Consider the following 22,933-nt stretch of genomic DNA (forward strand, 5'->3'; position numbering starts at 1 on the left):
CCTTTAACTACTAACAAATGCTCATATGTATTTTAAAGGTTCTTGGCAGAGAGTGCTTTGTTAATTAGTCAATGTTATTGCACGTGTTTACAAGAAGTTCCTTTCAGAGATGAAGAGCACGATTCACTGTTGGTGTTTCTTATTTTGAAGATGAATTTGCACGAAGCACAGCTGAGGAAAACATCCAGATGAAGAAAGAGCTGGAGGAGGAGAGGTCTCGGTACCAGAACCTGATAAAAGAGTATTCCAGGCTGGAGCAAAGATATGACAACTTGAGGGATGAAATGACCATTATAAAGGTAACGAAGCTGAAATTATTCTCTTTTGTCCTGGCCATCATGTTGGTGCTTGGATAATGTGGCTTACTCATCCCCAAAACACGTGGCAGAGCTGATATTGTTGTGTGGTTTGGGCTTGAGGTTTCTAGGACCAAATGTTATTGCTGAAGCCAAACCATGTGTGTGTCTTGCAAAAGGATGCTGATATTTTACACTTTCTGTTAACAATTTGGAGAAACCCGTGAATCACAGCAGAAGCTGGCACCTGCATCTTGTTTTCCGTTTGGTTTCAGTGATGTTCACGTGCCAAGTGGGTGTTGAATTTGAAAAAAAAAAAAAAAAAAAAAAAACACAAAAGCAAGGCATGAGAATTTCAAAGGGCAGCGTTTTTAGATTCAGCTTTGCTAAAGTTTTAGGAGAACTGCTGAAAAATTGCTGATGGTTAGAGTGCTGCTGGGTTAGGTGGAAGGCTGAGCATGTAAAGGGAGCCCCGTGGGGTTGTGTGAACAGAATAATCTTGAGCTCAGCTTTGCATGTTCTCACTTAACAGGCATCTGGTGTCATGGGCAGCCTGTAATTCATGCAGGATTTTTAAAGCGAGCTTCTGGATCCCTTTATATTTTATTTTAACGTATGCCTACGTGTTAATATGAGTGTTACGATAGGGCACAGGAGCCAGAAATTAGAAAATAGAGACAGTCCAGCCTGTCGTGAAGGTAACCTTACTGTACGCAAATATTTGCTCAAAGAACCAGTGCTTTGTGAGGAATCCTTCCTTAAACACTGAAGGCGTTGTGTATCCGTGTCTCTCCTTGACAGCAAGCACCAGGGCACAGGAGGAACCCATCCAACCAGAGCAGCTTGGAGTCTGACTCTAATTATCCATCGATCTCCACCTCTGAGATCGGAGACACCGAGGATGTGATGCAGCAGGTGGAGGTACGGCTGCTGTTCTGTTACTTTCATGTTTCTGAGCTGCTCTGAGAGCAGTTGCTGAAGCCAACTTCATCTTATAAACCGTGGCTTTAGGTTCTAGCATAATATCAAGGCAAGCAGTATTGGCCGTGCTCTACTATTAAATGTTCAATTAAAAAACAACCAAACAAAAAAAAAAAGCCCACTAATTAAAAATGCTTGATCCCCTTCTAGCCAAGTATTTATCTTTTTAACCATGGCCTCAAGCAGCCAGCCTATCTAATGGATGTTCAATAGTCAATAATTTATTAAAATGGGTCGACTGGGACGTTAAAAGTCGTTGTTTAAAGAGAGTTTCTTCTTCAGGAGGTTGGGACGGATAAAGCAGCCATGGACATGAGCCTCTTCCTAAAGCTACAGAAGCGAGTGAGGGACCTCGAGCAGGAGAGGAAGAAGCTGCAAACCCAGCTGGAGAAGAAGGAGCAAGAAAGCAAGAAAGCCCAGGTAAGGGATGCCTTTGAATTTGTAGGAATATTTCAGGTTTATAACTGGCTTGCCTTGGTTGCCTGAGGACACAATACAGGAACTGAGCTTTAGGAGCACCAAGGTCACATTAAAAGGCAGAAAATCCATCGAGGAAACGGAGAGGAACTTTTTTTTGGCAGCTGATGGCAATTAGACGGGAGAACAGATTTTTTTTTTTTTTTTTTTCTGACAAAATGCTTATTTTAACACATTTAGGACAGTATCTCAAGTGAGCCTAAAGATAGAACGGAAAACGTTCAAGAGGGTTCTTCGGGAGGCGGTGGAAACCCAAAACACGTTTCAAATCCCAGTTCCTGTGGCTTTTGAGACCACATCTGGCAGGGATTCATCGCAGGCTAAAACAGTACAATAAATCAGAAATAACAAGATAGGAAAAATACACTCTGATAGCAGCTTTCCTCTGTTTTGCAGGACAGGGGCTGCCTTTGATATGTTCTTTCTTCCCTATGGAACCAAAGCTCTTTCTGTATTTTGGGTAGTTTGCCTGGAAGCCATTTAAAACAAATAAAATTGCTGTTACGGACAGCTTGATGGTAACTGAGAGGCAGGACTCGGCCCTGTCTTGTCACTGAAATGTGAAAATTCATCTCTCTAGAAAATGAGCAAGCTTATTTATGGCATGGAGGGAGCTTTTAATGGCAGTTTGTGTGTAGGTTTTCCCCTGCTGTCTGTAACCAGAGCTCTGAGCTTCGTTATAGGGCAATGTGTGGGGAGATGATGCACGCTGGGTCTGTGCTTATAGGGTCCTGAAGCAATAAACGTGCTACTGTATGAAACCCTAAGCAAATGCCTTCACTCTTGGTTGAGTAATGGAAGCATCCAGGGCTTCTGGTGCTTTGTTTGGCAATTATTTTATTTATCTTCAGTGTGAGATCTATTGCATTTGTCAACAAACACATAGGAGGCTCAACAAAAGCCTCAGTGGCAATTATTCACTTGGCTCACCAGATATTCCCACTGATCCTCTCTAGCAGCTTGCTAGGAGATGTGTGAACTGGGAAAGCTGCAATAAACCACAGTTATCAAGATATTAACGAGAAATTAAGCCATTTTCTCCCCAAGCAGCCCCAGCTACGTGGAGCTGGGACTCCATCTAACGCCAATTAATAACATTATTCTCACTGAGCTGGCTGGTTCAGCCCGATCAGCTCCTCTGGCTCCTCTTTAATACCAATTTCTCTCTTCAACCCCTGTAGGTAATCGAGACGAAGACCGAAATGGCTTCGGACCACGAAGATTTTGCCTACAACAGTCTGAAGGTGAGCGAGGGGCTCGTACTCGAGAGCATACCTCTAGCAGCAGCTTTTTCTAGCACTTAGTCCATCCAATTTTTAGGCTCTAAACGTGCTATTTTTGTTGAGTTTCATTAGTACCTCTGCGCAGCCCGCTGGAGCAGAAGCATGGCAGGAGCTTTAGGATCATTGCCCAAGTGTCTTTCTGTTGGATAAACGTGGCTGTGAAAGTTTTAGGTCTGATCTTTGACTTGACCTTGTAAAGCAAAGCGAAGTTGAAGGTTGGAAGGGGAAAACCCTGACGTTGCACCGCAAGAGCTCTTTAGGGATCTCCAGCATGGTGTTTTTAAAGGATTTCCAACATGATGTTCTCACTGTGGCTGCAGGAAAATGAGCTGAAGGTGGCAAAAATGAACAACCAGCTCTAAGAGCTTGCTTTAAATCCGTACAGTGCTCAGCAAGAGAAAGACAGACTCTGCTGGACCCACTCATGATTTTCTGGCAATTTCTGGCAAGTGGGTGATTTTCTGGCGAAAAAATTCAGACCAGCAGTGGCACGTGGGGTTTGGGGTGAATTCAGGTTTAGGAGAAACTGTAGAAAAGCCAGGAGCAGTTCCTTCAAAAGACATCGTGGCAGGAAACGTCTTCCTAAAGGAGAGGATTTTGCATTCCCTATAGATGAGTTGAAATACACGGCTCCTTCGAGGGTCATGTGTAATCAAATTTATTCTTCCCTTGTGCCAGCTTAAAAAGTTGTTACGTGGAGGAGCTGGTGTGTAAAAGCTGCACGTGGTGAATTCCCCCTTATTAGGAGTCCTTTATAATGGATAAAGAGAGTTTTTAGATGCTGCTGTCCTAAAATGTGCCCAGCCAGCTGTAAGGTAGGGCTGGAGGATGGGAAACTCCTTGTTTATTCTCCTGGGGAGGTCCTGATGGCAGGTGTGTCTCTGAGCTATGCACATGCAACAAAAAGATCAGTGAAAAATGTATTTTCTGGGGCTGGGGGAGTGGGAACAAAAGCACCAAGAAGTCCTTGCACTGACTTTGTGCTCCTAGCAGGATAGCTGGGATGCTCTTGAATTTGTAAGCTCATCATTAAATAAGCTTCTATAGAGGGTGTTGTTTTTTTTTTTTTCCTATCGAGGACCAGAAATAGAATAGGGAATGAATTGCTGTCACAGCAGCACTAACCTCGGATTTATGGAGGTTCACCCTTCTAGCGCTGCTGTCTAGGCATCTTCCTAGATGCCTACAACGAGCCTTTGGAGTTAGGAGTGTGGAAAACCTGCAAGAAAAGCAAGCAAGGCTTCTCCAGCAAAAAAATCAAAAACCATTTGGGTAGAAAAATCAATTAATGCCTTGCTTCTTCCCCTTCATCTGGCTGAGCCTGACCAGAAGAGTTCAAAGTGAGTCAATGCTTGAGCTACCCAGCAAGAGTTAAACCCTTCTTGGTGAAGATTTCCCATCATGTAAACGCTCTCCAAACTTCTTTTAGAAACACTTAACTGAAAAGCTTGAGCCGTGGTTGATGTGGACGTGGAGGAATTGCTGGATCGAACGCATTTCTTACAATTTTTTAAATGACAGATGGCTTTAAGTACCTGAATGTGCTCTGTTAATGATGGTGTTTGTTCATCCAGGAGAGGGCTGGCTGTCCAGATGCCAGATCAGCTCTTCTGTTCACACCTCTGCTGCTATTTATAATCTGGAAGGATTTATAATTATAACACCCGTTTCCTATGGAAATAAGGTTTGCACAGCTGTGCGAGCTACACGCTATATAAATTGCATAAACCGCCCCCATCCCCCTCAGTGGCTTTCAGATTCATTAGCCGAAGCTGCTAATGAGGTAGATAACCCATAGTTAACAAGAAAGCTGTGGGATGGACCAGAAGGCAGAGGGGAGAGAGAGGAACCCGAATCTCCTGGGGGAGAGGTTGTGCTGTTGTAGACGCTGGAGAATCCCCACAGAGCTCGGTCCCTAGGGAAGGGGAATCCACGCCAGACACCGAGCTAGAGGCTGTCTAGCTGCCCGAATTTGTTATTCCTCTCTCTCCTACTGTCATGAAAAAGCAAAGGAGCCCTTCGGTTGTCTCAGCAAAACATCAGCGCTCACGCATCTTTATTCGGGGGGAGCGGTTGGTGTAAAACCTGCACGGCGTCGACCCCGTCTGTCAAATGCCAGCAGCTGACAAGATAGCAGGGAGAGAAAATCCTTTAACTGCAAATGTGATGGGGAGAATTACGGGCTGGGTGACAGAGGAAGATGCAGTGGGAATTCAAACCCGAGGGGATGTTGGCAATGGGAAGGGCCGTGTAAGACCGCACCTTGCGGCTTATCTAAGGACAGCCAGAAATGAATTAAACATTGTGGGGTTTTGTGGTGATTTCTTGATTAAGAAGGAAAAGGGGTAGAGAGGAAAAAATGCGTTTGGGTTCTCTACTGGGTTGATTTTGTGTTTAAAAATAACGCCAACGAATAATGCCAATTCTCCTCTGTGTCACCACATGAGATTAAATAGCACCAGGCTATTGATTGCAGCAAAAATCTTTTCCGAAGGCTGATTTGGGGCAGGAATTGATGGGTCAGCTGGGATCACCAGCACGAGAGGCATCTTAGAAGCAGATGAGACAGTCAACCCATTGCTCGGCAGTTTCGCTCAATCTTGTGATGGTTTGGTGTTTTCCAGAGGCAAGAGCTGGAGTCGGAGAACAAGAAGCTGAAAAACGAACTTAACGAGCTGAGGAAAGCTATCGCAGACCGAGAAACCCAGAACAACTCTTCCAACGATGTTCAGGACAGTTATAATCTCTTGCTGAATCAGCTGAAGTCGGCCAACGAGGAGCTGGAAGTGCGGAAGGAAGAAGTGCTCATCCTGAGGTCGCAGATAATGAAGGCGGCCCAGCAGAAAGAGCCGGGCAAAAATATGGTAAATGAGAGGATAACGGGATTTCTCTTGCCTTTTCCCATCCCGGGAAACATTGAGGTGATCCCGGTGATGTTTTGTGACAGCCAACCTATTCCGCAAGGAAACGGGATGGTGGAAAATGGTTTCTGGACCAGATTCTGCTCGTGTGATGCTGGTGCAGTTGTGGTGTCTCTACTGGCACGTAGGCAAGGGAAGAGTTTGACCCTTTCTCATGAAGGCTTTTTTGTTTAGAGCCTGCTCTGACCGAAGGGTGCATTTTCTGAAACTCTCACTTGGGTTTTTTAATTCACCACTTTATCCTCCCTTGAGGTTTTAGTGTGTTTTTGTGTTTCGGGCCACACACGGGCACTCCTTATCTCCCTTCTGGGTTCTCTTCATCCTCCTTCCATCTTCTGATCCTTGCTGTTGTCCTCTTGCACGTACGAATTTGTAGGAACCCTCTAGTCCGAGGGATGCCCCGAGGGAGCTCCGTTACTCGTGGGACTTGTTCAGTTTTGGGGACCTTGAGGGATGTTCAGGAGGTCACGCTGCTGTGTTTTTCGTGTTGAATTTAGGAGGCCATCACCAGCCCTGCCAGCTGGCCCAACAGTGACAAGCACATCGACCAGGAGGACGTGATCGAGGCCTACCAGGGGATATGCGAGACGAACCGGTAAGCGCGGCCCAAACTCTTCCAGCAGTTTGGAGGACTGAGGAAAGCGTGAGAGATGGGATCTGGTCCTAAATTACCAAAATATTTTGGAGAGTTAGCAGCTTCTGGGTTCTGTTCTGGGGCTGGGGACGAGGATAGGCCATAAAGATGGGACTGAAGATGCCGGTCTCCTCATGGGTGAGGTGCCCTTGTCTTTGGGCCAGTGCCTCCCCAAGGGAAGGCAGGTGTGGGACAGGTGGAAAAGCCAACGTAGAAGTGAGCAAAACTGGATTTGGGCTTGTACTGGGGGAGAACAAAGGCAGGGATTGTGCTGCCAGGTTAGGAATCTGTTTGAAGAGCTCCTGAGTGGATGTTTTAAGGGAAAATTTCCCTGTCTCTGAGCCTTTCCTATCCCTCTGGCTCAGCCCTGATTTGGGGAGAGCTGAGCTTTCCCACTCTTCTGCTTCTGTGGCTGAAAAAGTCAAGGAAGCAACAGGTAAAAACCAAAACTCCTCTTCCACTGCATAATTAGTAGCAAGAAGGAGGATTTGGAAAATTTGATTTACTCATTTCAAGCAATTCCTCATGCTGTGCTGGGAAGGAATTTGTCACCATCTGTCTGTATGGTAACAGAGGGTTTATACTTCGAGGCATTAAATCAATCCCTGCCACCATCCAGGAGGATATAAAGTAAAAAGATAACGTCCTGCAAGAAAGCCAAATTACTTAGATTAAACTGCGAGGTCATACGTAAAGTAAATGTTTATTTTACTGCATGGGAATTGAATCTTTATCTCCTTTTCTTTGACAAATGCAGATATTTCCTACCCAATTTGCATTCAACAAGGTATTTGGGGGACATAACCGTTGTGGATGAATGGCTTTTAACAAACGCAGGATGCTTTGCCACTTTGCAAACTGGCTGCAGTAGGTCGTTAGCACACCAGGCTGGGAAAGGCCGTGACTTAATTAGGATTGTATTCATGCCTGTATGAATATGAGCCGAGACACGCCATCTATGAACGTGACATGAACAATTATGAAGAGCTGCGTAATGGTTTTGGAACTTGGTGGACACAAAAGTGTGACGGGGAATCATTTGTGTCTTGTTTTTTCCCCCCTCTTTGTTGCTACTGAATATTTGCTTCCCTAAAGTGAACTGGCTGAGCAATCTTTTAGCCCTCCTGCGGAGTAGGGATGGTGAGATTGATTTAGTTTGCAGACCTGACTGCTACAGTGAGGATGGAATCAAGCTCAGAAATCACCCGAAATGCTCAAACCATCTGATTTCCCACGATACTAAGAATCTCTTTTCCTTGCAAGTGCACGAGTGAGCTGCAATTTAAAAATTCATGCGATGACCTCGGCAATTTTTCATCTCTTGAGGTTTCGGAGGGGAAATCTGCAGTCTCCAGGCTCAGTTTCCTATTACCCTCGTTTGCCTTTAATGTGAAGCTGGGCTGGAGAAACAGCTCCTGTAACGTGGTAGCAGTAGCTCGAGGTATAATCAGCGAGGTTTTTGGTGGTGATTTATCCAGCGGCTTGTAAATCATCACCAGCTTCCCCGTGGTACGGTTCCCTGTGCATTTGTTTGGATATTGGGTAGGTTTATAAGCTGTAGGCTGGAGCTGATGGCAATAAAAAAGACGAAAACAAATGCTCAGGGAGCACGGGCTGTTGTTTTGGGGGGATATAAATTAACATTCCCTCCCCCCAGCACCAATCTGGAAGAAAAAAAACCCACACAACTGCTTTCTCTTTAATCTTTATCAATAAATAAATATTTTGAGGAGAAGCTTTTCTGGTGGGATTGCAATTCTGAAGTGGGATTGCAATTCTGAAGGAGGACTGATGAGCAAGAGCCACTTTTTCAGTGAGTATTTCCATTTTTTTTTTTTTTTTAACCTCTTGCTCTCACCCCTAACCAAAGGGGATGCTCTCACCACTGGGGCAAACCTGTGGGTCACTCCTAGCTTGGAGTCATCATATCTCAGCTGTTTAGGATGTGACAAATGCAGCTTTATTGTGGGGAGCATGCCAAATTTCACTGGATTCACCGAATACCTGATTAATCTGGGAATTTAAATGCAGCAGGAGGAAAAGGGGAAGAGCTGCCAGGTGCTGCTAACCCAGCCCGTGGAGCGGTTCTGTTTCTCCCTGCTGCTCTCGAGGGAAATCTTTTGATGCCAGGTCAAGGGGAACCTTGAATTAAAAGCAGCCCCTTTGTAAATTCAGTGAACTCAGCTTTTTTTTTCCTCTTTTTTTTTTTGACTTTCAGCAGCTAAAGAACAAAGCACCAAGTGAGCTTCCAGCTAATTTTCTGCTTTAATGACAGAATGCAAACCTCCGTAGTCCCTTTGTTCCCCCATTTTAGTTCTTGGGATCTTTCTTTCAAGGCTGTTTGATCTCGCTGGAAACAGGGAGCCTCCGAAAGGCCAGGCGATGATGTTAGAGATAACCGCAGCGTGCACTATTTTTCTGTTCAATCCAAAATAAATTTGCATTTTCTAGTGAAATGCCCCTTCCTCTTAAGGTGACAATGATCTAAAGAGGATAAAAATGAACATCTCTGGGGTTTGGTACACTCGCATCTCCTTCAAGCTACTTGCATCAGGCCACACAGAGGCTTTGTGAAATTTTTGGAGAAACGAGGCTTTGTGAATTGCATCCTTTCAACTCAGTTCAGGCTTGTCTGAGCGAAGCATTTAGCATTTTAGGAAATAATTATGGCACCTGCACTAATTAATCTAGTTAGCAAGGAAGGACCCCTAATGACTTTTAATGCCTCAGTCGATACGAACATCTGGGAGAAGGGAATCTCAAGGATTTCGAAGTCGGTGCCACGTTGATGAATACAAACCAAAGCTTATTTCCCAGGGCAGCTTTATCTTAGTATAATTGCACTCCCTTGAATTCCCAGGCTGCTGACTTGTAACGCAATCTGAGGACTTTTCCTGGGTTTTTGCTTGTTTTCCGTGTCTAAATCCATGTTCTGTTAGGATCATCTGGACAACCAAAGACCTGGCTAATAGATTAATGCAAACCAGACCAATAAAACTTCCCCCCATATCTGTCAGACCACAGATCCTTTCGGAAACCTGCGATGTATGGGGGAAAATGGGGTTTTAATCAAAATTCATACACATGGCTTCACCAGCTGGATTGGCCAGAAGAGTTGGCTGGTGTTGAATTGCCACTCCAGGACAGCAGCAGCGAGACACCTCCCAAATCCTTCTGTGGTAGTGCCGCAACACCCCAAAACCTTTCTAATTCCCCATTTGGGGCTGATTAATGTCCATTATTGAGGTTTGTATCAGCGAGTGTGGATTTAAAGGCAGAGTTTTCCTCGCCAGGGAATGGCACCTACCACAGCTCTTCACAAAACAGGAGATGCGTATTGGCTTGATTCCCTTTTTCTCTGAAATCTCAATGATATGTTAAGCATTTTTTTATTATTATTATTTCCCAAAAGAGAAGATATTGTCAAACTGGAGTTGAAACCGAGCAAAATCTCGGTGTAGGAAGCGCACCTGGACAGGTTCACCCAACGACACTTATTTGAAATGCGTTCAACGCCTCGTAAAAAAAAGAGAAATGAGTTCCCTGCCTTTCTGCCTAGATATGTAGGGAAATTGGATCTCATATGGATGTAAGAGAAGCTGGGGAAACAAATATCCAAAGGAGGTTTGGATCCAAGGCTGCCCTGAAGAAAGGCTGATGTGTTTGGCTTGATGACAGAGAAAACCCTTGACTGGAATAGAATTTATTTTAGACCAGTGAAGGAAGGAAATAGATAAAGATGTCTTTTGCTTGATCAGAAAAGAAGTATGATTAATGAAATGTGCCAGGGTACAGAAGTTCTGGAAGAGAAAAGGGGTGAGGTACCCACTTATGAGTGAGATGTTTTGAGTAGGGCTGAGTGAAAAACCCCAAAATATGTTAGGAGGTACATGAGCAAACAACCCTTCCCTTTAGTCCTCGGTTTGGCTTTGCCAGACCCGTGGAGAGGGTCTGCAAGAGTTGAAGTGGTGTAGAAGTACCAGCCGGCGTTATTTTGGGGTGATTTTGAACCTGGCTCCTTAAAAAATGGTGTCCTTAAAAAATAATAAAAAAAAACAAGGGTTCTGCTCTTCTTCCCCTTCTATTTCAATTGACCTTTTGTCTCTCTCTGTCCTCTTGTTCCCTTTTTTTTCTGTCCTTTATTTCTAGCAAGACTGAGGACTGGGGTTATCTCAATGAAGATGGAGAGCTCGGCTTGGCTTATCAAGGTTTAAAGCAAGTTGCCAGGTCAACCACTTTCTTTTTTTTCCCCTCTTCTTCCTCTCCCCCCTTTCTCTTTCCGTTTCATTTCTTTTTCTTTTCCTCTGCCTGTTGCCTTCTGTGGGAGCAGCTAGAGGGGGAATATATGAAAAGGGGGAGGATCTGAGACCCTCCTCTAATTTTTAAGAGGAGATTGTGGCTGGGCACAGCTCCTGGTGGTGGCTGAGCTCTCAGTTGGACTCACTGGGGCATGATTTGAAGCCTCCACATCTCCTGGGGATGCTGGTGCTTCTCGAAGGATCTCTTATACCCAAGCTGGTGGATGTTTGGGAACACAAATGGAAATGAAAGTAAGGCAGGAGGACTCGTGGGGTCTTCTTCTGGTTCGATACGGTGCTCCGAAGAGCTAATAATTAGCTGTTAATCAGTCTGTAGGGCAGTTAGGGGGGTCCATATCCATGATTTTCATAAAAAACATTGAACGAGCTGATTGAAAACACTGTTAAGAGGAAAAGTCGTAATAATTTTTTGTATATCATCTAAAGCAGTCCCATCTAGAGAGATGGGGGTAAAACCAGGCAATAACGGGAAAAATAAGCGATGATTTTTTTACTTTTCAAAGGAGGAGCCCGAGTTCATAGAAGGAACACGTTCACGAGGGTAGCTCATGGTTAATCCGAATGCGCACGAAGAAATAAAATGAAAATTAGATGCTTGATACTTATTCCATAGCGGGCCTGTATTTTCCGAGCCTATTAAGGACATAAATCCTGACAACATGATTGCAAGGCTGGGTGCGTTATTGTCTCTGTTTTCACAGTTGGAAAAGATCCTTTTGTATCTCTGGCTGGAAAATGGGGGTTGCAACTGGCTTTAAAAAAACAACAACTGTAATAAAACCCTACAAAGAAACACGCTTAATAAGGAAGTTCTGGGATTTTTTTTCCCCCTTTCCCATCTTCTTTCAAAACTGTTTAATCTCCCGTCGAGTAAATGGCAGATTCCTGTGAGTTATAGCCGTACTGCCCCCTTTTGTGTCATTTTTATAGGGAGGTTGACTGGAAACATCTCCCATCTTGGCTGATTTTGAAGGATCTTAACTCAAACGGTGTTTACTGCCACGATACCAAAATAAATCCCCGTTGGCTTTGGTCCTTTTCTCAGGTTGCTGGAAGCACAGCTCCAGGACCAGAGAAGAGAGCACGAGGAGGAGGTGGAAGCTCTGCAAAACCAGGTGGAGGCGATGAAAGAAGAGCTGGAGAAACAGCAGCAGGCTTTCCTGCAGACCCTGCAGCTCTCTCCAGAGGCTCAGGTGGAGTTTGGACTCCAGCAGGAAATCACACGGCTCACCAACGAAAACCTGGTAAGAGACTGCTGAAAAGAGACACGAAACACGAAGGGGAGGCATCTGGGGGTCTTCCAACCCTCCTAAACCCTCTGCAGGCTCCTTCAGCATCTCCCCCTGGTGCTGTTGGTGCTCTTTGGAGCATCCATACCCTTGAGCTGTTTGGTGGCCAAGGCTTTTGTTACTCCTGTGTCCTTTATTCTTTTTTCTGAGCCTGCCTACGTGTGGCACTGCCTACCAAAAGACACCACTGAAGTTGCTGGTGGCCCCTCCGCTCTGTAATTAGGCACTAAGGCAACGTCAGCCTTTCTTTTTGCTTCTAGCAACACAATTTTCCTCTGTCAAAACACTCGTATCGTGTTACTGATACACAGAGCAGCCTGTGAGCTCCTGGCTGCTTGTGACTCCAGCCTCAAACTCACCTCAGATGACTTGTGCTTGTTCTTTTTATTTTTATTTTCAAATCCATTGTGTCTTCCGTTTTCCAGGATCTTAAAGAACTGTTGGAGAAGCTGGAAAAGAATGAAAAGAAGCTGAAGAAGCAGCTGAAGATTTACATGAAGAAGGTCCAAGACTTTGAAGGTGAATTGGGTGGGGGGAACAGCGCTCTGCTTTGGCTCCTTGGAGGCTGCAGGTTCCCTTTCCTTCCCCCCGTTCTCTGTTGATGCTGTGATAAATCACAGAACCCCTCATCTCTGAAAACGAGGCATTAAGGGAAATTAAGCTGAAAAACTGGCCAATTTCCACGGCTGGCACAGCTGCTCTTTGTCAGTGTGCTTTGCATGCAGCCGGCTGATGTTTCCTCATATACACGCGTGCTGGTCTCTTCCATTTTATTAACATTTTATGGGTGCACAGAGCTTAATATTGTGCCTTTGTGGCACTTAGTTTGGCTTTACAGCCAGCCTGAAGCTGAGATGCTTAGGTATTTTTCATTGCCTGCCCTTTTTTTTCCTCCCCCTCCATGAAAATGATGCATCAAAAAGTTTCCCGTGGGGTTACCGCTTACCACCTTCTAACTGCAGCCTTGGAAAATAGCAACTGACTTCATCTTTTATTCTTTAGGTCTGACTTCTGGGCTTTTTCTTTCGCTCGGTAGACTGGTAGCTCAAGATTTTGTAAGTCAGGACCCGCTTCTCTAAATTTTTATAGGTCTGAGTTAAAGGTTTTATTGGAAGCTTTCTATAAAACACGCTGCTGCCTGCTCTAAGGCCAACGAATTTTGGAGACTTGGGCCAAGATGCTTTACAACTAGTCCTCGGTCACCAGATGCTATGTTTCACCCTCCTTTCACCCTCCTTTCACCCTCCTTTCACCCTTCTTTCTCCTTGCAGCGTCCCAAGCCATGGTCCCGGAGGAGAGGAGACAACACGAGCGTAACAGGCAGGTTGCTGTCCAGAGGAAGGAGAAAGATTTTCAGGGGATGCTGGAATATTACAAGGAAGATGAGCCCCTCCTCATCCGAAACCTCATCACAGGTGAGGAGTTTGCTCTTGTCTGGCTCCTCCTGCTCTCACCAGGGAGAATTTGTAAATTTGACATCTCAAAACTGGCCTGTTTTTTCCCCAATGAATCTTTCCCAGGGCTGCGTGTTTATGGTGATGACAGTTTTGGCAGGCAAAGCTGTGTGTTGCTTTACCAAGCAGTTACACCGGCATGGATACGATCCTAAGGGGTAGAAAAAATGGAAAATGAAAAAAAAAAGGAGGCTGTAGATCTCAGAGCGGGCAGCAACTGGTGAGCTTGAGAGAGCAGCAGAGAGGGATGCAAGTTGCAGAGCCAAAATCTTAGCCTCCTCGGGGCAGGGGAAGAAGAGTTTGACTGGGATCATCTGCTCAGGTGTTTCTGCTTCACCTGGCATCAGCGAATTTTAAAGGGATTTAAAAATAACTATCAAACCTTCTAGATCTCAAGCCCCAAGCAGTGTCTGCTACCGTTCCCTGCCTTCCTGCCTACATCCTCTACATGTGCATCAGGCACGCGGATTACATCAACGACGACCAGAAAGTGCACTCCTTGCTCACCTCCACCATCAATGGCATCAAGAAGGTGCTGAAGGTAGGCGTTGGCTTCCTCTGTCTTAAAATGGTTATAAACCACGTCAAAATGTCGGATATTCAGCTCTCGTTGTGGTTTTGAGACCCAGTCACGCTTGAAATGATAGTTTCAAGATCTAGGTGGGGAGCTTCCAAGCCGTTTTGGCTTGCCGTGCCAGCTGCCCCCGTTGAAGAAGGCTCTGACGTGTTTTTCGTTTTGCTCCCCCAGAAACACAACGATGACTTCGAGATGACGTCCTTTTGGTTGGCGAACACGTGTCGCCTCCTGCACTGTTTGAAGCAGTACAGCGGCGATGCGGTAAGGAGCTCGTAGCTGCTCTGAAATGTTTTGGCATTGCTGCCAGGGGTGGCGTTTGGGTCCCCTGGCTCTCGTGGCTTTGTTCTGGCAACGATTTGGGGTCATCCCATCCTTTCTTCTACTCGGATATGATGCGAGGCTGCTCCTAACAGAAATTCATGGACAAGATGTTTCGAAGAAGAAACCAGCAACCTCGTAACCTGCATTTCCAGGACGATACCCAAAACACTTTGAATTTCAAAGCCAGTTGTGCTATTTGATCTGTCAGAACAGGGGATTTCCTTCTGGTAGGCTGCTCTTGAAGGCTGTTTCCCTCAGGTTGGTCGGCCCCACAGCTTTTCTTTAGCCAAGACTTTCAGACGAGGAAAAACATCCCAAATCTTGCAATATTTTTGTGGATGTTGCCATTTTTTTTCCTGTTCAGCTGGTTCAAAATAACAACACTCAATCACACCGTAAGGTTTCAGAAGGAAATCCTCTCATTTCTTGCCACTGCCGTGTTTCATGTTTCAGTTCTTTCCTTTATTTATAGCCATACCTGATCCCTTCTGACAAAATCAGATCATCACAGGCCTCGTGGTACGTTACACGCCGCCATCCTTATAGCCGTGCGCTGTTGGTGTTAAGATTTGTAGCATCCCCCAGTGCTGTAGTTTGTCATTCAGTCGTGACTCGTGCTAGATGATGCATTGAGCAGTCAAGCTTTAGGAATAAAGATAAATTGAGAATTTAAAGCAAAGTTGTCATGCAACCAAATGAAAAAGTCAGATCATTCACATGATGATGACCTCTGAGTCCTCCGGGCCTCTGAGGTTTAAATGAGAGTGAAATTCGTTAGTTAATACTCAATTTATGCTCTAGTTTGCCCTCTTCTGCCTAGATAACAACATGACATTTAAACAAAATCCTGTTCCAGAAAACAGCAGGGAAAAAAAAACACTTTAAATTTCACATTTTTGCCATGATTTGCTGGGTCAGCTGAAGCAGCTATTTACAAATCCTTTCAGTATAACCCTGAGTTTGAAATCCACCTGATTTTTTTTAAAAAAGCACTCTTATTAGTGAAGAAAACTGATGTGTTTTGAGTTGATTTTAGGATTTGCATAGTGTATTTCTGCATTTTGCCAGTCAGCAAGCAACAAAGCGGTTGCATACCTCTTGCTTTGACCCCAAAATTGATAAGAGCACATAAACAGGCAATTACAGTGGTTGTGTTAATTGCATAACTGTGTCACGTGTGCCTCTGCCAGCAGAGTTGGCATTAACATGGAAGCCCAGAACTCAAGGCTACGGCTTCCGTTTGTGGCATCAGAAATCTGCCGTGTTTTCAGCAAAAGGCAGGGAAAAAATCAGCTACGAGGGAGATTTCGGAGCTTCAAAACAGTTGAAAATGCTGTCAAAAAACCAACAGCACCTGGTTGTCTTTTTCTTTAACTATTTTCTAAAATTTTAGCCTCAAAATAATCAGTCTCTCGCAAATAATTGCGACTCCCAGGAAGCAAATGGATTAGAAAAAATGTTTCTCAGGGGACTGCAGAGTCGCTTTTAATTTCATTTCTGTATTGAAATTAATCCAGTTGTGGTTTTCCTTGCTAAAGGTAAAATGAAAAAGTACCATTTAACAATGTTTTTTTGGCCTTCCTAGTTGTAATTTATGACTGAGATAATCACATGTGATTTACGACTCTCAATTTTTTTTCTATAATTGAGTTTAGAAATGCCCTCTGGTAACATATCTGGCCGCGTTATGCTCTGAGGTGTTCTCTATTCATTAATTTTTAATATTTACGGTTATTTTATTGGACTGCAGAGGGCTGGAATAACAAAACCGGCTGTTTTCGTCATCTTCTCAGGGTTTTATGACGCAGAACACGCCGAAGCAGAACGAGCACTGCCTCAAAAACTTCGACCTGACCGAGTACCGCCAGGTGCTGAGCCACCTCTCCACCCAGATCTACCAGCAGCTCATCAAGGTGGCGGAGGGCATCCTGCAACCCATGATCGGTAAGTTCCCCAAAACGTTAGCTTTTAGGAGCGTTTTTTTCTGTTTGGTTGGTTGTTTTGCTTCAGTTAAATACCCCACGAGTGTTTTGCGGACCTTTGTGTGGTGCTAGCAAGACTTCTCCCCAAAGGAAAAGCCTGCAGCAGGCAACAGAGGCCTATGGTAGGGAAGGGGAAAAGAAAAAAAGCGTTGGTTTGGAGCAGGTCCTCCTGTTTGCAGCGACCTGGAGTGGAAGAAGCAGACCTGAAAATAAGAATATGTACTAGGGAGGAGTTATTTTTTTCCCCCAGTGATGGAAAATTGCTCCTTTCTTTCCGTTCAGGAGGCAGGGACAGAGGGGAGGTAGCGCTGGTGGTTCTCTGCGAATGGTCTTCCCCTGCAGGTTTGTGGCTGAGCTTTTTGTGGGTGGAAATACTTAAAAGCAGAGAGGAAAACAAATGAAAGAAGAGGATAAAGAACATCTGGTTTGCTTTGCAAGGGCGAATCAGTATGAGAAGAGTCATCCCCTCAGCTAAATCTGGCCTGCTCCTCGCTGAGCTCGTGGCGGGGGCTGTTCTCAGCGCTTTCCAGCTCACAGCTGCTGGTATTTTCCTCGAGCTCACAGCCTCGACCCCTCCATAGCTGGGGCTCTTTCTCTTTGCCCTCCAACATCTGCATATTCCCTGCTCCTTGCAGAAAGTTGTCGTGTTCGCGTATCAGCTAGCCAGGCTAGCAGTAGATGGATCTGTTCTCCTTTCAGACCTCTAGGTCTGAATTATGATTAAATTATGATTAAATGCTCATCTCTGCTGTTTTTTTTTCCCCCTTTTTCAGTGTCTGGGGTGCTGGAATATGAGAGCATCCAAGGGCTTTCGGGCGTGAAACCGATGGGCTACCGCAACCGCTCGTCCAGCATGGAAGACGGCGACAACTCCTACAGCTTAGAGGCGATCGTTCGCCAGCTCAACACCTTCCACACCACCGTGTGTGAGCAGGGCCTGGACCCCGAGATCATCCAGCAGGTCTTCAAGCAGCTCTTCTACATGATCAACGCCGTTGCCTTGAACAACCTCCTCCTGCGGAAGGACGTCTGCTCCTGGAGCACGGGCATGCAGCTAAGGTGGGCCGAGGGCTCTGCTCGAGAATATTTTGTTAATTTTTCCTTTGATTTGGTAAAGGGAGAAACTTCGCATTCAGCAGGGGGCTTCTGGAGTTGGCCGAAGTGCAAGGAATAAGCAGGAGTAGCTAAAAGCTGACCCCTGCAAGCCTGCCAGGAACAGCTCATCAATATTTATTAGCGTAAATCTTCTCACTGTAATAAAGCTTCCTCCTCGCTGTAAATGATTTAAACCTTCCCTTCGCCAGCCTTTCCCCACCCCGCAGGGGATTCTTGGCGTGCTGCCTTTCAGCCCGAGAGTGGGTGCAGACAGATATTGAGCTTTGCTCTGGTTGTCTTATGCCATGTGAATCGCAAACATGCATCCAAAACCCCGATATGCCAACACTGCAAGATACCCTTAAGCCTCGTGAGTGATTTCTGAGATGCTGCGTCTCATCCTTCAGCTTGATTCTTCTCTTTGTTGCATTCCCCCAGGTTTAACATCAGCCAGCTGGAGGAGTGGCTGCGTGGCAAGAACCTGCAGCAGAGCGGAGCCCTCCAGACCCTGGAGCCCTTGATTCAGGCTGCCCAGCTCCTGCAGCTGAAAAAGAAAACGGCGGAGGACGCCGAGGCCATCTGCTCCCTGTGCACAGCGCTCACGACGCAGCAGGTGGGGAACAGGAGGGTGCAGGGATCAGGGAAGATGCAAACCCGAACAAACCAGCCTCCAGTTTGCTCCTCGTACCCTGCCCGCGAGCAGGACGGAGCCCTCGGTGTGGGAATGCTGCGAGGCAACCTCTGAGCGCCCTGCTGGGCATTTTGTGCCTTGTAGAGTTTGGTGTAACCAGGGCGAGGCCAGTGATCTGCTGCAGAAACCACAGGGATAATCCAGCAGCTTGGGGATGTAGTGGGAAAACACCTGGAGATCATTCTTAGGCAAAAAAAAAGCTCTGCTGACTCTCAGTGTGAAGTAAACACTGCCTTAACCCTCTGTTTTTTTGGCAAGTGGAGATAAGCTGCATGCTGAATATATTGTAAGCATCTGTTTACCAAGCCACCACGATGATACTTGTGCTGCCTCCTAGGCAAACAGGCATGCTGTAAGAGAAAATGTGCAGAGAAAACCATTTTTCCTCCTCCATACAGATTTGGGTACCGTATTTCATCACTTCTGGGCAGATTTCTCCCAATTCTGCTCCTCACTGAGGTCACGGGAGGTTTGCTCCGGCCATACCCGGACAAAATGGTAGTGGTGGAAAATTTCGGCTTCTTACCATTGCCTGTAATCCGATTTTGTTTCCGACAGATTGTGAAGATCCTGAATCTCTACACTCCTGTGAATGAGTTTGAAGAACGGGTGACGGTAGCTTTCATACGAGACATACAGGTAAAGCAGAAGGCTATGAAATGGAGGAGACAAGAATGATTTAATATACGTGTCGTTAGGAATAACTGGGGTGTTTTGTAACAGCTCTGCCCGCTGAATGTTGTCCTGAATTTAGTGCCGCGTTGCTCACTTGCAACGCCCAGCTTCAGGGTCATCCGGGCTGTTAATCACGAAGGGCTGAAGACCAAGATAAGCAGCGAAATTCCCAGCTCAGGCAATTTTGGGGCATGCTGGGACGCGTGGTAGCAAATAGCACAAGCCCATGAGAAGTTTTACTGGCAGAACAAGGTGCCAGTGCGATCAGACCCTTTATTAATAAATTTATTTATAATTTTAAAGGGGTTAAACGTCTGTTTTCTTCTTCCCCCTCCTAGACACATTTGCAAGAGCGAAACGACCCCCCGCAGCTGCTGCTCGACTTCAAGCACATGTTCCCCGTTTCGTTCCCCTTCAACCCTTCCTCCATAACGATGGACACCATTCATATTCCGGCTTCTCTCAACTTGGAGTTTCTCAACAAAGTCTGAAGAAAGCCTACCTAAAGCCTTCGCTCGTACCCAGAGGCCTCCAGCAAAGAAGGAAAAATCGCAGGAGAAACGCGAGGAGCTCTTTAAATATGGACCAAACAGGTTTATGGAAGAGCCAAGAGCGTAATAAACGGATGCTAAAGTGTACAGTAAAAAAAAAAAAAGAGACGGATCTGTATGATTTCTTGGGTAATTTACAGCTCGGAATGAGGATACTTGAAATGTAGATTTATTTTTTACTGCTCGATTTTATGTTGGCATAGTTCGAAGCCCGTAACAACCTCCAAAAGCCACTGAGAAAGAGAACGGTGAGGGGGAGACAAGGCATTTTGCTCTTCATAGGTGTCTGTGAAGGAATGACAGTGAAAAACTAAATCTGAGACACTTAGGCTGCCTTCAAGGACGCGTGGTTTGCCTAATAACTAGCTGGGGTGGATGTGCTAATAACGGAGAGACGCAATTCTGTCTCTTCTTGCTTGGAGCTGTGTGGCAAAAGTGATTTCAGAAGGTGCAAATACGTACCTGTGACGCAGGCTGAGGTTGCACGTGTTTCCACTGCTGTGTGATTTGTCACAAAGATTGAGAAATTGTGTTAGTCGGACTCCGTATTGTGCATCTCTGACTTACCTGCTTCAGAGGAATGAAATAAATGGGCAGTTTGGCATTTTTTGCACAGATAAGACATGCCGACGCTGCCCAGTTTGATAATTAGGTCCTAAATCATGTTCAGTGGATTAGTCCTAGCCATAGCAGTCAATGGGAAAATTCTGTGTGATTCAAGCAATGTTTTAACACACACAAAAAAGAGTAAAATGTAAAAAATATATATATAATTGTAAACCGGTACGTTAGTGATGTAAGCCAATTATTTAAACAAGAAGATTTTGATCCTACAGCCTTAAACTGATCAAAACAGCGAGCAATCTGAATTCTAACCATTAGGTTTTGTTTGTGTGGCTTAGAAATTAAAACAAGCAAACCCTCTGACATCCCCAGGTAGGCACTGAGAGGGGACAGCTACTCCCAAAAGCAGCAATTGACTTTTTCTCAGTACGAGAAAGCATAAAACCACCAGGCTTTCAGGAAAAAAAAAAAAAAAAAAAAAAAAAAAGGTTCAAGTTGGGTTCCTGGGGCTGAGAGATGCCGTAGAGCAATCCTGATTGCAGTCAGTCCACGAATTAGGACTACACTGGTCTGTGGGGTGATCCTTCTGCCATAGCTCAGCGTGCCAAAATGCAGCCAGGAGATTTGGAAGCAGCGAAAGCCCTGCTCGTCTTCATGTCGTGAGCATTTTTGGCCTTTCCACTTCCATCTATCTACGTCGATGTTAACTTCTCTGCTTTTGTGGTTGCCGTTTCTGTAGTCTCAGCACTTCTGCCCCGCTTTAAGAGCTTTCAAAAAGCCTCTCTGCACCCGACTGCGTTTAGTTGGTCTAAATCACATCCAAACAGCGAATTTCTGATCAGCTGGGAGCATTAAAAATAGAATGTAAAGCCTCTTAAAGATTCACAACGCCGAAACCTGCCGTGCTGCAGGCACCTTTTGAGAGAAGGTGTGTGTTTTGATTTAAACACCGTGTATATAATCGATGTATATACAAATTGTAATAGAGCTGTATGTACTATATATGTATATGACTATCAAAAAGCACATTTTTAAAGGAAAAAAAAAAAAAAGAAAAGTTGAGTGCTGTTAAGAAATACATTGGTCTATGCCTGTGTTGTTTCAGATGGATGATGATTTAGTACGCCTGTTACCAGTGAAGGACAGACTTAAGGTCATTCTCTAGGGAGAAGTTATCTTTCCTTCTAACCATCACCCAGCTAATTACTGAAGCAAATTGATTGCTTGGATAGTTACCAGCACTACCTCCAAACTACAGCCCTTGAGCATTTGCATCTACGACGTTTATTCAGTAGTGCCTTCATCTCCCCTTCGATCACGATGAGGATGGCACCACCATTTTGCTGTGCCACTTGCTCATCTACAACATTTTTATTTATTGTACCTACCTCTTTCCACATTTTTCAGATGAATGTGTTTTTTTGTGTTTTTTTTTTTCTTTTTTTTTCCAGTGCTCTGAATTTAATTTTTAATGCTGTTTTATCCCTTTTTCCATCCTCGGAATCATGGTATATATATATAAAAAAAAAATCAAAGCAGAATTTAGTCTTTCCATCAGTGCTATTTCTCAGAATTCACTTTAGGCCGGCAGTTTCCTCTCAGGCTCTTCAGGTCTTTACCTCTCTTTGCTGTAAATTATTCAGGGTACGATTCCCAACAGCCTGATTAAACCAGTGCTCATCATTCAGACTAAATGACAGGTTGCTGCAGCATCCTCTCCTGCAATGATTTTGCTACCGAGCACAGTCACAATCGTGGTTAATGCTCTTCTAGGGGATAGCGGTCTTTCACTGGCTTTTTCAGGACCAGAATTTATATGTACAACAAAGATTTTCTTAAAAAAAACAACAAACAACGACAACTCTTAGTATGTACAGATAGGAACTGGGATTTGATGTCCTGGTCTGTAATAACGTAGCTTACCCATTAAAATCCATCTGGAAGAGGACTCCACTAAATATCTTTAATATATTTTTTATCTTTTTTCAGTTTGCACTTTTTAAAATTTATTTTTAAATATTGATTTTTGTTAAATCATTGTGTTTGAGCATGCCTTTCTTTTCCTCGGATGGGCGCTTCTTTATTTAAAGGATACGTCCAACGCAAAGCCCGGCTTTCAGAAAGCTGGCTGCTTTCCAGGTCCGCCTTCATTTTGAAATATTGATTCCGAAGTCGAGCATTTTCCCTACTGTGTGCCTTTAGTTGTTACTAAGGTAACTGACTTCTCAACCACTGGTAAACTGTGGGAGGTTTTTTATATTATTATTATTATTATTAGTCTGCCACAAACAGTTTTCTGTGGATTTAGAAGTCCACTTCTAAAATCTCTCTGAGAAGGTCGACAAAAACACTTAAGAAGTTCCTGAGAAAAGACATATTGAACCGTATTGATTTTTTTGCATGTATAATGTACCTCAGAAAAACCACTACTGGCAGTCAAAAAAAAAAAAAAAAAAAGAAGAAAGTTAAAAACAAAATACAAACTACACACACCACCACCGAACCAACACCTTAAACCCAAGTTCAGCTTTGTGCTGTCTGACCTGTGAGAAGTGTCTAGGCCAAAATATACATTTCATTTTCAGCTGAAACTTGACTTTATTTTATTCTTTTTACTTTTACTGGCAGTTCTGTAGCTGAGGCTGCTTATCTTTCAGCTCGTAAGGCTGTTGTAGTAGTTGACTGTAGAAAAGACCATTAAACTTAATGAGAATTAAGTTATTCGAAATAATTTACGCAAGTGTAAATCAGACATTTTTTGTTCATGCTTTATCATACTTTGTTCATAATTTATCTAACGGCACTTCTACGAGTGAAACAACA

At 44.6% G+C, this 22,933-nt stretch overlaps 1 protein-coding gene across 1 annotated transcript in view; it reads left to right on the forward strand.

Moving 5' to 3' along the window:
* Positions 1 to 21,458, forward strand: part of LOC309889906 (unconventional myosin-Vb-like) — a 70,917-nt gene extending 49,459 nt beyond the window's left edge. Inside the window, exons 24-39 of the mRNA XM_082783098.1 lie at positions 151 to 299; positions 1,098 to 1,217; positions 1,560 to 1,697; positions 2,936 to 2,998; positions 5,662 to 5,901; positions 6,456 to 6,553; positions 11,957 to 12,155; positions 12,626 to 12,719; positions 13,472 to 13,615; positions 14,044 to 14,195; positions 14,403 to 14,492; positions 16,346 to 16,496; positions 17,308 to 17,593; positions 18,068 to 18,242; positions 18,879 to 18,959; positions 19,334 to 21,458. Coding sequence (XP_082639224.1) covers positions 151 to 299; positions 1,098 to 1,217; positions 1,560 to 1,697; positions 2,936 to 2,998; positions 5,662 to 5,901; positions 6,456 to 6,553; positions 11,957 to 12,155; positions 12,626 to 12,719; positions 13,472 to 13,615; positions 14,044 to 14,195; positions 14,403 to 14,492; positions 16,346 to 16,496; positions 17,308 to 17,593; positions 18,068 to 18,242; positions 18,879 to 18,959; positions 19,334 to 19,486 — 2,333 coding nt within the window. The 3' untranslated portion in view covers positions 19,487 to 21,458. The remainder of the gene's footprint in view (positions 1 to 150; positions 300 to 1,097; positions 1,218 to 1,559; positions 1,698 to 2,935; positions 2,999 to 5,661; positions 5,902 to 6,455; positions 6,554 to 11,956; positions 12,156 to 12,625; positions 12,720 to 13,471; positions 13,616 to 14,043; positions 14,196 to 14,402; positions 14,493 to 16,345; positions 16,497 to 17,307; positions 17,594 to 18,067; positions 18,243 to 18,878; positions 18,960 to 19,333) is intronic.
* Positions 21,459 to 22,933: the final 1,475 nt, after the last annotated feature.

This window comes from Aythya marila (genome assembly GCF_965140915.1).
Source record: "Aythya marila genome assembly, chromosome: Z".
Classification (NCBI taxonomy): Eukaryota; Metazoa; Chordata; class Aves; order Anseriformes; family Anatidae; genus Aythya; species Aythya marila.